The sequence below is a fragment of the Ursus americanus genome, chromosome 26 (assembly GCF_024610735.1).
Source record: "Ursus americanus isolate L20-20 chromosome 26, mUrsAme1.1.p, whole genome shotgun sequence".
In the NCBI taxonomy this organism is placed as follows: domain Eukaryota; kingdom Metazoa; phylum Chordata; class Mammalia; order Carnivora; family Ursidae; genus Ursus; species Ursus americanus.
The window spans coordinates 32761024-32775807 of NC_142152.1; the positions used below are offsets into that span (position 1 = coordinate 32761024).

At 42.8% G+C, this 14784-nt stretch overlaps 1 protein-coding gene across 2 annotated transcripts in view; it reads right to left on the reverse strand.

The window, feature by feature from the left end:
- Positions 1 to 14784, reverse strand: part of NRDE2 (NRDE-2, necessary for RNA interference, domain containing) — a 55649-nt gene that overhangs the window by 37720 nt on the left and 3145 nt on the right. For both annotated transcript variants that reach the window (XM_045807642.2, XM_045807641.2), the window contains exons 2-3: positions 3676 to 3784; positions 2248 to 2478 (exon numbers count right to left, since the gene is read on the reverse strand). In XM_045807642.2, the coding sequence (XP_045663598.2) occupies positions 2248 to 2478; positions 3676 to 3784 (340 nt within the window). The remainder of the gene's footprint in view (positions 1 to 2247; positions 2479 to 3675; positions 3785 to 14784) is intronic.

Genomic DNA, 14784 nt, shown 5'->3' on the forward strand with positions numbered 1-14784 from the left:
CCAAACGGCCCTGAACCTTTGTTCCATCTTTGCTTTCTGACTCTGCCCAGATAGAAATAAAGATTCTAAAGGCTTCTAAATCACCCTTGGCTGGGAATACAGAGGAATGGCATTTCGGGGACACAAAGTAGCTTTCAATCACTGTTTGCTGAATAGGTTAAAATACAGGGTGATTTTTAACACATTCCCCCACAGAACATCTGTGGAGGGTTTTCTGTTTTCTTTCTCTGTAAGGGGCAGCAAAGGGAAGGAATGAGATGGATGCATTCCAGAAAGAAATGGAAAGGGAGAGGGAGGAGGGAGCAGACCACCCCTGGGGAGTCAACAAGCTCTGATCCTCTCCTACTGGGTACTGAGGTCAGGAAGCAGGATGTGGTCTGGGCTGCGCCAAAGGAAGGATGTGCCTCCCCCTTGAAGGTGAAGAGCTCACTCTAGGAGACAGAGGTCCCTGCGAAGCTGTATCCCTGGGGGAAGTCGTCCCTCCATCACCCTAAAACAGAGTTCCTATAGGGTGCGCTATACCCCCGCGAACCCACTTTCCTGACACCACAGAAATACTCTCACAACTCACTAATATCTTAGTTCTGGTCTCCATGGAAACAAATCCTCCAGGTCATCTTCCCAGGAAGAGACTACAGAAGTTCACAGTAAGAAAGTAAAAGAGAAGAACAAGAACAGTCGATTTTGATCTTAATGGGGACATTCTGAAAAGTGTCTGTGAACTTAAATATGCCACCTGGATCACAGAACAATCCAGAGGCTCTAAAGCTCACCTCCGATGTGATTAAGCACAGGCTGAAAATAACTCCCTTCCAAGTTCTAATGGTAGTTCCTGTGTGGGTTCAGAAAATCCTTTAAAACTCATTTTCCTCAACTGTTTGAAAAAAAAAAAAAAAAAGGACTGGTAGCTAACAGTGAGTTTTCAGAAGAAATAATGATTAATGTATGTTGAAGACATACTGAAAAGCAAAAATATCAATAATGTATTCATTCATTCACCCAACAGAAATGTACCAAGTGTTTACTATGCATCGGGCCCTGTGCCCACCGCCGAGGGGACACGAGGGCAAGCGAGACAGGAGTGATTCCTGCCCACAGAACCTCGGTCACAGTCAGAACCTTTTTATTCTCCCCTCCTAGAGCAAGCCTGGGTTACAGACAGAGTACCCGAGACGCAGAGATGGCTGACTCCGTCTGGACGCCCTGCGCCACGGTGGCCTGCAAGGCTCTCCGCGGATATGGTGGCAGAAGGATCCGGGAGGACTCCGTGTCCGCCCGTCTGATGGCGACTCTGTGGGTCAGATTCCAGACTCACTGCACCACAGAGATCTCACTAAGCAAATAATGGGACTCTAAGCAAGTAATGCCTGAAGAGTCAAAAAAATCTGAACAGCACTAAATTTAAGTATGGCTTGCACAGGGACTTCAATTTTCTCTCTTCTAGCCCATATGAAGAGAAGAAAAAAGTGAAATGAGAAACGACTCAGGTAGTTCCCATGTGCCACCTGTTGTAGGTGAGGGAGAAGGGCCCCCCGTGGGGCAGCAGAGGAGACGAGGCAGAGACGGGGAGCCGCCAGTGAGCACCTGCGCTGTCATCGCTCTAGAACGATGGCAGCAACAGGCTCGAGGGTGACAGGGGAGCAAGATGTGGGGAGAAGCAAAGCCCCCAGAAAAGGAAATACTGTGGTCACGGGCCAGTCCGCACCTTCCACACAGTGGAAGAAAGTGCTGGAAAGAAATGTGAAGTAGGAAAAGGACAAGAGTGATGATGATTTTAAGGGTTACGCTACCCTTAACCAAAGCGTGTGTGTCCACCCAGATGAGAGCGATCGAAAGAAGAGAGACTATGGAAGAGAAATAAGACATTCCTCTTACTCTGACCCTCACAGACAGGACCCTTAACTAGGTAGCAAACTGGTCCAAATTCCCACGGCATGGCCCATCAGTCATCTTTCAAAATCCTAAAGACTTTTTGTCTCAATCAGATCTTGACACCGTCATTACTGTGTCTAAATAACATTTCTCAAATAAAATCACAGCCATAGCTTTTTTAATGAAAGTTTGCGTCATCGTCTTTTTTTTTTTTTTAATGTTGACCCAATGGTAGACCTCTGTTTGGGCTTTTTTTGAACTCCATTTGACTGAGTGGCTAACTAGTCATTCAAATGTCTCATTTGTGGTAACAACTGAGGGAAAAAAAAATTCAAAATTTGGAAAGACACAGGTATTTGAGAATAGAAAACCCACCTTGGTTTCTCGGATTCCTTTCTAGCGTCCCCAGTGCTTCTGGAAGTTCTGTCCTTTTCAGGCTCACTATCCGGCTCGGAACCACTGCTACTGGCCTGCCCACGTTTTCTCTTGGTTTTCTTGTGGTGATGCTTCCTCTTCTTCTTCTTCTCTTTCTTCTTTTTTCTGCTTGTTTGTTTGGGCTTTCTGTTAACATCACTTTCATCTGAAGGCTCTGATTTCAGAGGACTCCTGTTTTGGGAAAATCAACATTAGAATTATTTTCAGAAGAGAAGGAGGGAGAAGACTATGTAAATAAGCGAACAAATGTGTAAAAGGGGATTCCAGAAATGCCCACAGGGGCTTACTGTTTGGCCGTATATTTATACAGTGCCTTCCTGGATCACAACTCCCCTTAAGGATTTAAGAGCTGGACCTCCCCCCGCAACCAGGAAAAAAAAAAAGAATTAGATCTAAAACAATAGTAGGTGAAGAAATTCTAATTTGAATAGCGTCTAAACCTAGGCTTTCACATTTGTACATTTTTAAATGAAAATAATCTACCAGTTATTTTATCAAATATAGTATTTTCTTGCAAGTAATGAATCATGGAACTTTACATCACAAACTAGGGATGTACTGTATGGTGACTAACATAATATAATAAAAAAATATTATTATAAGCAAATACGCTTTTTTCTGAAGCAATGTTATAAAGGATTTATTTTTAGTCCCACATATTAGGGCAGCACGTGCTTAATGACAAAAAATTTTTTTTAAAAAAAGGGTTTAATTCCGGTCCTTGTTTTTAAAGGTTATGATGAGCCCTTCTGCATTACTGAAATATCTACAGACAACTCTCTCTCAGGCACCAACTAGCGTCCATTTCCAAAGGTTTCTCGCACTTTCGGAGGACTGCCTTCCCAGGGCTCCTCATCTTAGTGAGAATACCTAGTCCGTATCTGCGAGAGGGCTCACTTCTCAATCCGATGCTCTACCACAGCTTCTTTCAAAGCTTGGTACAGATGGACCCCGTTCTGCTGTCCCCAAAATTTTCATGAGATTTTATCCAATGTTCTATCACACCAGCTTCTGTTTTTCCAAAAATGGTGAACACGCAACGGAGGGAACATCGGAGTTACAATATTCTAAAGGCTACTAAGGGGGTTAGTCAAGTGACTCAACAATCACATGGGGCCAGTTCCCTGGTGGCCTCGTTACTGGCGCTGGGTCATGCGCTTGCCACTACGAAATGCAAAGGGGGAAAAGAGGAAAGATCTATGAGTGAGGTAAGGGAAAACAAAGAGCGCCTCATTAGTTCGAGTAAAAAAAAAAAAAAAGAGTTGTAATTCGCTCTTTTATCACGGGGTTTTCTAAGGAGCGTTATTCGAACCCAGCGACAGACAACACACAGACTAAAACTAAAAACCCATCTTTCAGAAAAACGACCTCGTCAGTGGCGACCCTTCAGACAGCAGGGCAGTGGCCTCTTCAGGTTGTTGGCTCAGAGAGGCTTCGGCTCCGACACAGAAGCTCGGGTTGCTCAGCCAGTCTAATTCTGCACAAGCAAAAGGGCAGGAAAAAAAGATCAGTGAAATTAGCTCAATGTGATTTCGGAAGCGGGAACTCCACCTTACCAGCTGACACCCTAAATCCCGGCCAGGGTCAGCCAGATGGTCCGCAGAAGCCGAAGGGAATCCGTGAGATTTTTACTCCACAGGGCACGGGGCTTTAACACACTCGAAAATATTTAAGACTGAAATCCTCTTGCACAATCAGGCTGCGGCTTCGGCAAAAGCCAACGCAGCAAGTGTGGCTTGAAAAGCAACACGGCTTCCCAGACTCCATACACTCTAAGAAGCAGGGATGTGTCCAAAGCACTAGGGCTTAATAACCTCAAATCTGATGCAGACCATTCCAAAAAGCTTAAAAATCAAATCACGCACAAAAGCTCTCCATGTTTAATACTGCTACAAAAGATTAAGATATCTTTCTTCAAAATATATTTCGTTCTCAGTAACTTAACATAAGCCTTTCCTTATACCAGCACTCCTCTTTGAAAATAAAAACACGGGGTATCAACTTTGCTAACATTAAAATGACATAAAATGTTAATAACGATTATCTCCGAGTGGTGAGATTAAATGTCCAAAATGTTTCTTCTTTCTGCTTATCCATTAATTCCTAACTCCTCTGGAATGAACTCTTTCTAAATTACTTATTTTCTAACCTTTTAGGAGTCTTAACTGTCAGGGAAAGGAAAAAGCCATGGGATGGTGGATGGTGGTAGCAAGGGGGCCCCAGGAGGGGTTTGGATGTGGTCCTGTTTTGTTCTAAGATAAGGGCCACGGCACCCGTGACATGGATGAAGCTGGGAGACAGAAGGGTAACTGCCCTTCTTAACGGTCATACTGGGATATAATCTAAATACCATAAGGTTCAGCCATTGAAAATGTACAACCATTGGTTTTTAGTATATTTAGAATCGTACAGGACGCCTGGCTGGCTCGGTCAGTGGAGTATGCGACTGTTGATCTTGGAGTCATGAGTTCGAGCCCCACGTGGGGCACAGAATTTACTTAAAAACAAACAAACAAACAACAGAATTGTGCAACTGTCACCGTAAAATAATCTTGGAGCATTTCCACCATCCCCAAAGGAAACCCCATACCTATTCTCAGTTACCATCACTCATTGCCGGCTCCCCCACCCCAGGCAACCACTTATCTGTCTCCCCAGATTTGCCAGTTTGGGACACTGAATATAAATGAGATCATACAATTCAGTCTTCTGTAACTGGCTTCTTTCACTGGGCGTGATGTGTCCAAGGTTCATCCACACTGTAGCACGTATCTGTGCTCCATTCCTTCTTGTTGCCAAATAATATGCCATTGTACGGACAGCCCACGTTTTGTCCATTCATCGGCCGATGGACCCTTGGGCCTCATTTTGGTTATTACGAACAATGCTGCTGTGAACATTCATGTATAGGTCTTTATATGGACGTATGTTTTCACTGCTCTTGGCTAGACATCCAGGAGAAACACTGGGTCATGTTTGGCATTTTAAGGAAATGCCAGACTGTTTTTCCAAACTGGCTACACCCCTTTACATTCCCAATAACAGCATATAAAGATTCTGACTTCTCCAAATCCTTGGCAACTTGTTAGTGTCTGTGTTGTAGATTGCTGGGTTGTCCTACTGGGTGTGATGTCTCTTCTCACTGTGCTTTTGGTTTCCACTTCCCTGGTGGAAATGGTGTGAATTATCTTTTCATGTGTTTATTGGTCATTCGTATTTGAACACTGATAGTCAAATCCTTTGCCCATTTCTCAATTGGGTTGCCTTTTTAGAATTGTGCTGGCAGAGGGCTTTCCATGTTCTGTTTTCTAGTCCCTGATGATTCCTGCATCTTAGTGAGGAGGAGATGCTGAAACGTGTGCTCCGTGATGACAGATACTTTGGTGGACTCCCTGTTGTATCCATGAACGACGCCTGGCATGCGTCAGGAAGAGTTTAATACATATTTGTGGAAACGAGGGGAGGGAGGGAGGCAGGCAGGAAAATGCCGAAGGAGGAAAGGTACGTTAAAAGAAAAGGGAGGGGAGCCTGGGTGGCTCAGTTGAGCGCCTAACTCTTGATTTTGGCTCAGGTCATGATCTCAGAGTCAGGGGATGGAGCCCAGTGCTCAGCAGGGAGTCTCCCTGAGATTCTCTCTCCCTCTCCCTCTGCCTCTCCCTCTGCCCTACCCAACCCTCCCCCACCATGCTCACGTGCGCACGCGCACATACACGTGCTTTCTCTCTCAAATAAATCTTTAAAAAAAAAAAAGGAAAGAAGAGAGGGGTTCTAACTCATTAAGTGCCTACTGCTGGCCAAACACCAGGTAAAGCACTTTACATCCCTACCCCTTTTAAGCACCAAAACCCTCCTCCATGGGAGGTATTATGAGCTCCACTGTATAGAAGAAGAGACTAAGACTCAAAGGAACTTAGTAATTTGTAAGGTCATGCCCAGTGAGAGCTAAACAACTGTTCAGGCAATCTTTCTTCCACTGTCTTTGTCTTTCTGAGGTTGGTTCCCTTCCCTTGGGTCCAATTCCTAGCAAGAGGTATGTGACAATGGTTCCTGCTGCTCAGAGATCATGATTATTTCCACAATAATTGGATTTTCTCATGACCAAAGGAAAAGGGAGAAAAGATGGAACAAACGATATGCAAGGAGAGGTGCTCTCAAACGATTCCAGTATACTTTTCCATAAACACTCTGGATAGTGAGGACAGCCTGGAGGAAATATAAGGAAACCCAAACGTCAAAACAACAAAGTGTGAGACTCTCAGAGTCCTTCAGAAAGTACAAGAACAAGCGTTTTAAGGAAGCAATTAAGACTTCGCCATGAGACCCACTGTGGAAACAGAGTAGGGTATACAGAACGAAAATGCTTAGAGTTCCAACCCAAATCATCACTGACCTTCTCTGTGACCTTCATCTCAATCAAATGACCTTTTGTCAGAGCAGAGGGTATTTGCACCTGACAAGAAGTTACTGCTGCTGCTTTTTTTTTTCCCCTCTGGTAGCACATGAGCAGTGAACATGGAACGTCAGAAGTAACCATCACGGCATGAGAGGCATGCAGGAATTTTGGAGATCATCTAGTCTAGAGATTTTAAAACTCTTCTTAGCCAAAGAAAACACCGTTCAAACAAAATCTTTCAGAGAAGCCCAGCATGCGGAAGAGCAGAAGCGGGGCTGCTCCTGGGGGTCCGGAGGGAGGGGGTGGCTCGGAGAAGGCTCTCCGGAAAACAGACGGACCACCACCCCCTCGGTCACAGATCAATAGCAGGAGGCCCAAAGAAGTTCGGTGATGGGCGGGCCGAGGACACACACCTGAACCCGGACCTGTGCCCTCCGTCCAGCCTCTCCACCGCACTACGGCGCTACTCTTCACTCCCTCAGCTAAGGCGCTGGCTTTCCGGAAGTCCCCCTGCACCTGCTACACCGGGCTATCGTGGCAATGTCCACGTCATAATCTCATTATCTGCATGGCAGTCTTCCTACTTTATTCTAAGGCAAAGGTCAACAACTCAAATTCTCACAGGGACCAGAGTAGTAATGATTACTCTGACACCGTAGGGAGTGAGAGTGGAAAAAAGAAAAAGACAAAGAAAAATATTTTGCCAGCCAAACAAATACAGCAAATTGCTTTACAATTCTTGCATCCAAGTTTCCAGCTCACCTACCCTCCTCCTATTCCTTCCTTTCTAAACTAAATGCAACATGAGGGCAGAGGTCATGACTACTCACTCCTGTATTCCCGACCCCTAGCACAGTGCCTTGGCACAAAGTAACTGGAATCAGTAAATATTTTTGAATAAATAAAATGACTGAGGATCTGAGCCATAACTTCGTATCTTTGTATCCCCAGCACCTAATTTACTAAACTGAAGGAATCTGAGATCAGCAAAAGCATACCATTATCTAGGTATAAATACAACTGTTTTCATTCTTCCAGTCTTCACTGTAAATGGAGATTTAAGCATTAAAGAATACAGTACTGAATACCTACTATGTGCCCAGGTACATCCCAGGCTTTGGGGGTAGTGTGAATAAGGCAGGCCAGGTCTCTGCTCACGTGGAATTTATACTGAATCATAACCTTAACTGTTTACATAGTACATGTAGATTATTAAATTCTGATTACATGGAATCCTGGAGAACACTGTTTGAGATTAAAGGATACTATATTAATCAGATTGCAAAGGTTTTTTTTTTTTCTATATTTACCTACATGCTCACAAGATCTATAAGTTCCTTTGATAAAAATCAAATATTTATTTAAATCATTGTGTCAGTACCAAGCAGGACGTAACACAGTACAGAGAGGACGAGCAGGATACAACATGCCTAGGGTTTAGATAGAGGTGACTGGCTGACAAACCTTTTGTCCATCAGGTTAGTAAATAAGCACAGGTTGAACCTGCCTGGAAATCAGCACTCAGCTACACACACACACACCCCCCTAAGAAAGGAAGAGTAGAAGTATCAGGCAGAAAACCACTTTAGAACTCCCGCCTAACAAAAATCAGGTAGGTATCTGGAAAAACCAGAGCATGTGTAATTTTACAGAAAATTATATAGTGAATCATCCGTAAGTTAACATGCTTTTTATAAGTTTATCATATCATGCTATTTCACCATCGATAGTGAAAATGCTTTAATTCAATTCCACTGGATAGAGGGATGAAGAAATCGCCATGAATCGGTTTAAATTAAAAAAAAAATTTTTTTAATCACGATTGGATAAAATATCCCAGTTCACACCTTCCCCATTACCATTACAACAAAATAGCACTGATTACTGGTTTCCCTGAACTCTGGAGAGCACCACCCCTCCAGGAATAATTCAAAAGATATGTCTACGGTTGAGTGTAATCAATTAGCATATGTATTAGGGAAGGGAATTGTTCCTTTAATAAGAGCGAGCCAAGCCCTTCATTTTGATCGAAATCTTATTTTCTGACAAGGAAACTGAGCGCGCAAACATTTGTACAGAAAGCATCAGCAAACGTGACTAAGAACTGCTTTTAAGATGGTGATTACAGAGCACCCAGCCAAAGTCAGCCTCTCTACGGAGTTAACCTACAATTTGAAGAGACCCAGGGATCCCAAAAGTAATGTTTAAACAGTCCAAACCCCAACGTTCTAATATCACAGTGTGATTTAGAACACAAGTTTCCGAGCCACAAGGACCTGTGTTCAAATACTGGCTTTACTGTTTACTGGTCGTGCAACTCTTAACAAAATACTCAGCCTCAGAGTCTGTTTCTTTTCTTTCACTCAGCATGTTTCTGGTTTTTTTCTTACTGAAAGCCCGGCACTGTGCTAGGAGCTAGGAACACACAGCAAATAAGACAAACCCAACCTGACCCTACGGCACTGAGACACTGGCAGTCACACGCAATGTGACAGACGTCAAGATAAAGAAAATGCACAGGGTCTCTGAGAGCACATCACCCTAACCAGGTATGGGTCAGAGGAAGCTGCCTGGGAGGACATCTCGGTTAAGACCTCAAGGACAAGGGGTGAGGTTAATCTGCTCCTAGGGAGAGTCTAGGCAGAAGAAACGGCTGGTACAAAGGCTTGAAAGTGGAAAAGCAGGGCTCTGGAAAACAGCAAGAAGCTGTTATGTCTGGACCACAGGGAGGAAGAGCAAGTAGGGGCAAAATGAAGCTGGAGAGTTTGGGCTTACCCTAGGAGCAACAGACACTCAAGAGCTTTGAACAAGAGGGACAAAGTCAGATCTAGGATTCCGAACACCAGCAGAGAAGAGTAGTATTCAAGGGCAGGCGTTCTGAAGCTGAATTGCCTGAGCTCAGATCCTGGTTCTGAGGCCCACCAGCCACCTGACCACACACAGGTTACTTATCCGCTCTGTGACTCCACTTCCTCCTCCTCAAAAATGCAAATAGGGGCGCCTGGGTGGCTCTTGGTTAAGCATCTGCCTTTGGCGCAGGTCATGATCCCAGAGTCCTCGGATCGAGCCCCCCATCAGGCTCTCTGCTCAGCGGGGAGCCTGCTTCTCCTCTCCCTCTGCCTGCCGCTCCCCCGGCTTGTGTTTTCTCTTTCTCTTTCTGTCTCCCTCTCTCTCTCAAAATAAATAAATAAAATCTTAAAAAAGAAAAAAAATGCAGATAATAGTACCAACTTCATAGGGTTATGATTCAGTGAGTTAAAATTTGTAAAGCATTTACACCAGTGAACGGCACGCGGTGTTTTTAGATAAATGCACTTTAACATTCCACCTACAGTGCGGAGAGCGGTTCCGGGAGTGAAGGTAGGACTGAAGTCAGGGAGACTGTTTAAGAGGCTGTGGTCCATCCAGGGGGTGATGATGGGCAAAACTGGGAAGTGGCAGTGAGAACAGGGGTAAGCCAATGAATTTAAGAGTTAACTGGCTCAACAAAACATGAGCAAACTGAACTCAACAGTACATTAAAAGGATCCTACACCATGATCAGTGGGATTTATCCCAGGGTTGGTACACAATCCACAAATCAATCAACATGATACACATTAACAAAATAAAGGATAAAAATCATACCACCTCAATACACGCAGAAAAGGCATTTGACAAAGTTCAATATCCATTCATGATAAAAACTCCCAGCAAAGTGGGTATAAAGAGAATATACCTCAACATAATAAAGGCCATATAGGACAAACGCACAGCCAGTATTATACTCAATGGTGAAAAACTGAAAGCCCTTTCTCTGAGATCGGGAGTAAGCCAAGGATGCCCGCTCTTGCCACTTTTATTCAACACAGTACTAGAAGTCCTGGCCACAGCAACCAGACGAGAAGTAAAAGGCATCCAAATTAGTAAAAGAATAAGTAAAATTGTCACTGTTTGGCGATGACATGATACTATATACAGAAAACCCTCATGACTCCACGAAAAAACTTTTAGAATAAATGAATTTGGTAAAATTGCAGGATACAAAAATATACAGAAATCTGATGTGTTTCTATACACTAATCACAAACTATCAGAAAGAGAAATTAAGAAAACAATCCCATGTACAACTGCATCAGAAATAAGATACTAGGAATAAATTTAACTGAGGAAGTCAAAGACTGGCACTCCAAAAACTGTAATACACTGAGGAAGGAAACTGAAGATGACACAAATAAATGGTATAAAAGATATACTATGCTCACGTACTAGAAGAATTAATATTGCTAACATGTCCATATTACCCAAAGCAATCTACAAGCGCCAATGCAATCCCTATCAAAATACCAATGGCATTTTTCACATAACTAAAACAAAGTAATCCTAAAACTTGTATGAACCACAAAAGCCAAAGCTATCTTGAGAAAGAAAAACAAAGATGGAAGTATCACACTCCCAGATTTCAAATTATACTTCAAAGCTATAATAATCAAAACAGTATGGTACTGGCACAAAAACAGACACGTAGATCAATGAGACAGAATAGAGAGTCTAGAAATAAATCCACATTTATATGCTCATTTAATCTACAACAAAGGAGCCAAGAACAGTCAATGAGGAAAAGACAGTCTCTTCAATAAATGGTTGGGAAAACTGGATAGCTACATGCAAAAGCATGAAACTGGGTCACTGCCTTACCATACACAAAATAAATTCAAAATGGGTTAAACACTTAAATGTAAGAACTGAAACCACGAAGTTCCTAAAAGAAAACGTAGGCACTAAACTCTTGGACATCAGTCTTAGCAATATTTCTTTGGACCTGTCTCATCAGGCCGGGCAACAAAAGCAAAAATAAACAACTGGCACTACCTCAAACGAAAAACCTTTTGCTCAGCAAAGGAAACCATCCAAAATCCAAGGAAAGAAACTGAAGGCAACCTACTGAACGGAAGCAGATATCTGCAAATGATATATTTAATAAGGTGTTAGTATCCAAGGTACATAAAGAGCTCATACAACTCAATACCCATACAACAATCCAATTAAAAACTGAGCAGAGGACCTAAACAGACATTTCTCCAAAGACATACAGATGGCCAACCGACGTGTGAAAAGATGGTCAACACCACTCACCATCGGGGAAATGCAAACCAAAACCACAATGAGCTATCACCTCATGCCTGCTGCAACGGCTAAAATCAAAACAAGAAAAAAGTGTTGGTGAGGATGTGGAGAAAAAGAAACAACAACCCTTGTGCACTGTTGGTGGGAATGCAAACTGGTGCAGCCACTGTGGAAAGCAGTACAGAGGTTCCTCAAAAAATAAAAAATATAAATACCGTACGATCCAGCAGTGCCACTTCTGGGTATTTATCCTGAGACAATGAAAACACTAATGCAAAACAGCATACGCACCTCTATACCCACGGCAGCATTACTTACAAGAGCCACGGTATGAAAGCACTTAAACGTCCATCAACAGATGAGCAGATAAAGATGTAGTGTGTGGGGCGCCTGGGTGGCTCAGTCGGTGAAGCCTCTGCCTTCGGCTCAGGTCATGATCCCGGGGTCCTGGGATCGAGTCCCACATCAAGCTCCCTGCTTAGCAGGGAGCCTGCTTCTCCCTCTTCTCCCTGCTCATGCTCTCTCTCTCTCACATGAAAAGATGCTCAACATCACGCCTCGTCAGGGCAATGCAAATCAAAACCACAACGAGAGATCACCTCGCACCTGTCAGAACGGCTAAAATCAAAAAAGGCAAGAAATAACAAGTGTTGGCAAGGATGTGGAAAAAGGGAACATCTGTGCACGGTCGGTGGGAATGCAAACTGGTACAACCACTATGGAAAACAGTATGAAGATTCCTCAAAAAATTAAAAACAGAAATACCATATGATTCAATAATTCTACTCCTGGGTATTTACCCCCCAAAAATCGAAAAGATGTCTGCATCCCTATGTTTACTGCAGCATTATTTACAATAGCCAAGATACGGAAGCAGCCCAAGTGTCCATCAATAGATGAACCCGTAAAAAAGATGTGATATGTATATAAAAATATAAATAATATGGAATATTACTCAGCCAAAAAAGGATGGTTGTCTTGCCATTTGTGAGAACATAAATGAATGGACCTAAAAGGGTATTATGCTAAGAGAAGTCAGAGAAACAAAAATACCACATGATTTCACTTACAGGTAGAATCTACAAAACAACTGAATAAACCAACAGCAGAATCGTTTATAAATACAAAGAACTGATGGGTTGCCGGGGGATGGGCAAAATGGATGAAGAGAAGTGGGAGACACAGGCTTCCAGTGACGTAATGAATAAATCAGAGGAATAAAAGGCACAGCATAGGGAATAGTCAATGATATTGTAATAGTGGTGCATGGTGACAGATGATGGCTATGCATGGAGTACACATAGCATAAGGTATAAAGTTGTTCAATCACTATGTTGTACACCTGAAACTAATGTAACATGTGTTAAAAGAAGTACAGTAAGGGGAGAAGAAAGGAAACAATTTCAGTGTTCTTAATAGGGAACTGTCTGAATAAACCAGTGACGTCACACGATGGGAGTTCTGTGTATCAGTCAAAAGAAATGAGGAAGATAGCATACCGTAGAGTGCATAGGCTATAGAGTTATCTCTGGGATTTCAGCTAAAATGCAAAATAGGTGGGGCACTTTTAATTTCAGCTCAGGCCGTGATCTCAGGGTCAGGAGATCAAGCCCCGTCTGGCTCTGCACTCAGCTGGGAGTCTGCTTATCTCTCTCTGGGGCACCTGAGTGGCTCAGTCAGTTAAGCATCTGACTTCAGCCCAGGTCATGACCTCGGGGTCCTAACTGAGCCCTACACCCAGCTCCTCACTCAGTGGGAAGTCCGCTTGGCCCTCTGCCCGCCCCCCCCCCCCCGGGGCTCTCAAATACATAAAATCTTTAAAAAAAGAGAAAAGATTCTCCCTCTCCCTCTGCCCCCCCCCAATGCTCTCTCTCTAAAATAAATAAACCCTTCAAAAATAAATAAAATTAAAAATTTTAAAAATGCAGAACAGTGGGGCTCATGGGTGGCTCAGTTGGTTAAGTGTCCGACTCTTGATTTCAGCTCAGGTCATGGTCTCAGGGTCCTGAGATCCAGACCCACATTGGGCTCTGCGCTCGGCAGGGAGTCCACTTCAGAATTCTCTCTCCCTCTGCCTCTCCCCCTGCTTGCTCCAGCTCTCTCTCAAATAAAGAAGTCTTTAAAAAAATAAAATAAAATGCAGAACAGTATGCATTTAAGAAAGAGAAAGAAATGTAGTTACTCATATTAAGGGAGAAAAAAGTGGAAGGCTGTCATCGACTAATCAAAATTCTAACCCACAGAGAAAGGAAAGTAACAGGCTGGAGGAACAGAAAGGAAAGCCTTTTTTTCTCTGAATATACCTGGTTTACATTTTCAACCTTAGAACCATGCAAATGTTTCACAACACTATAAAACAGGGTCAGTTCAAAAAGAAGAAAAAAGCAGCCCCTAAAAATTGAAAATATACATAACTGTTATGTCAAACTGCTGACAAAACCACACAGAGAATTATTTCAAGTGCCTTTAAAACAGTCATTTGATGATCTATCTGCTGCAGGATACGACGTAAGGACAAAAAGAACCACAAAAAAATATTAAACTATTTAGTATTCATCATATTACTACTGTTATTTTGAACATATACACAATGGTACTGGTGGTATTAGGAACTGGAATTAAGATTTTTTTTTTTTAAGATGTTATTTTTAAGTAATCTCCACATCCAACACAAGACTTGAACTTACAACCCCAAGATCAAGAGTCACAGGCTCCACTCACTGAGCCAGCCAGGTGCACCAGGAACTAAGATTTTTAGCATAAGAGGAAAGAAATATAAATATTAAATTATAAATGTACATATAAATTACAAACTAAATTATAAAAAGAAATTAAATAAAAATCTCACAATCTTAAATCTGGCCTGGAAATATCATGGTGAATTCATGATGTATTTCTCTCTTCCTGGTTTTGACCACTCGAAATGTCTAGAAGTAATGACAACCCAGTGCAATTAGTACTCCTGACACCAGCTTGTG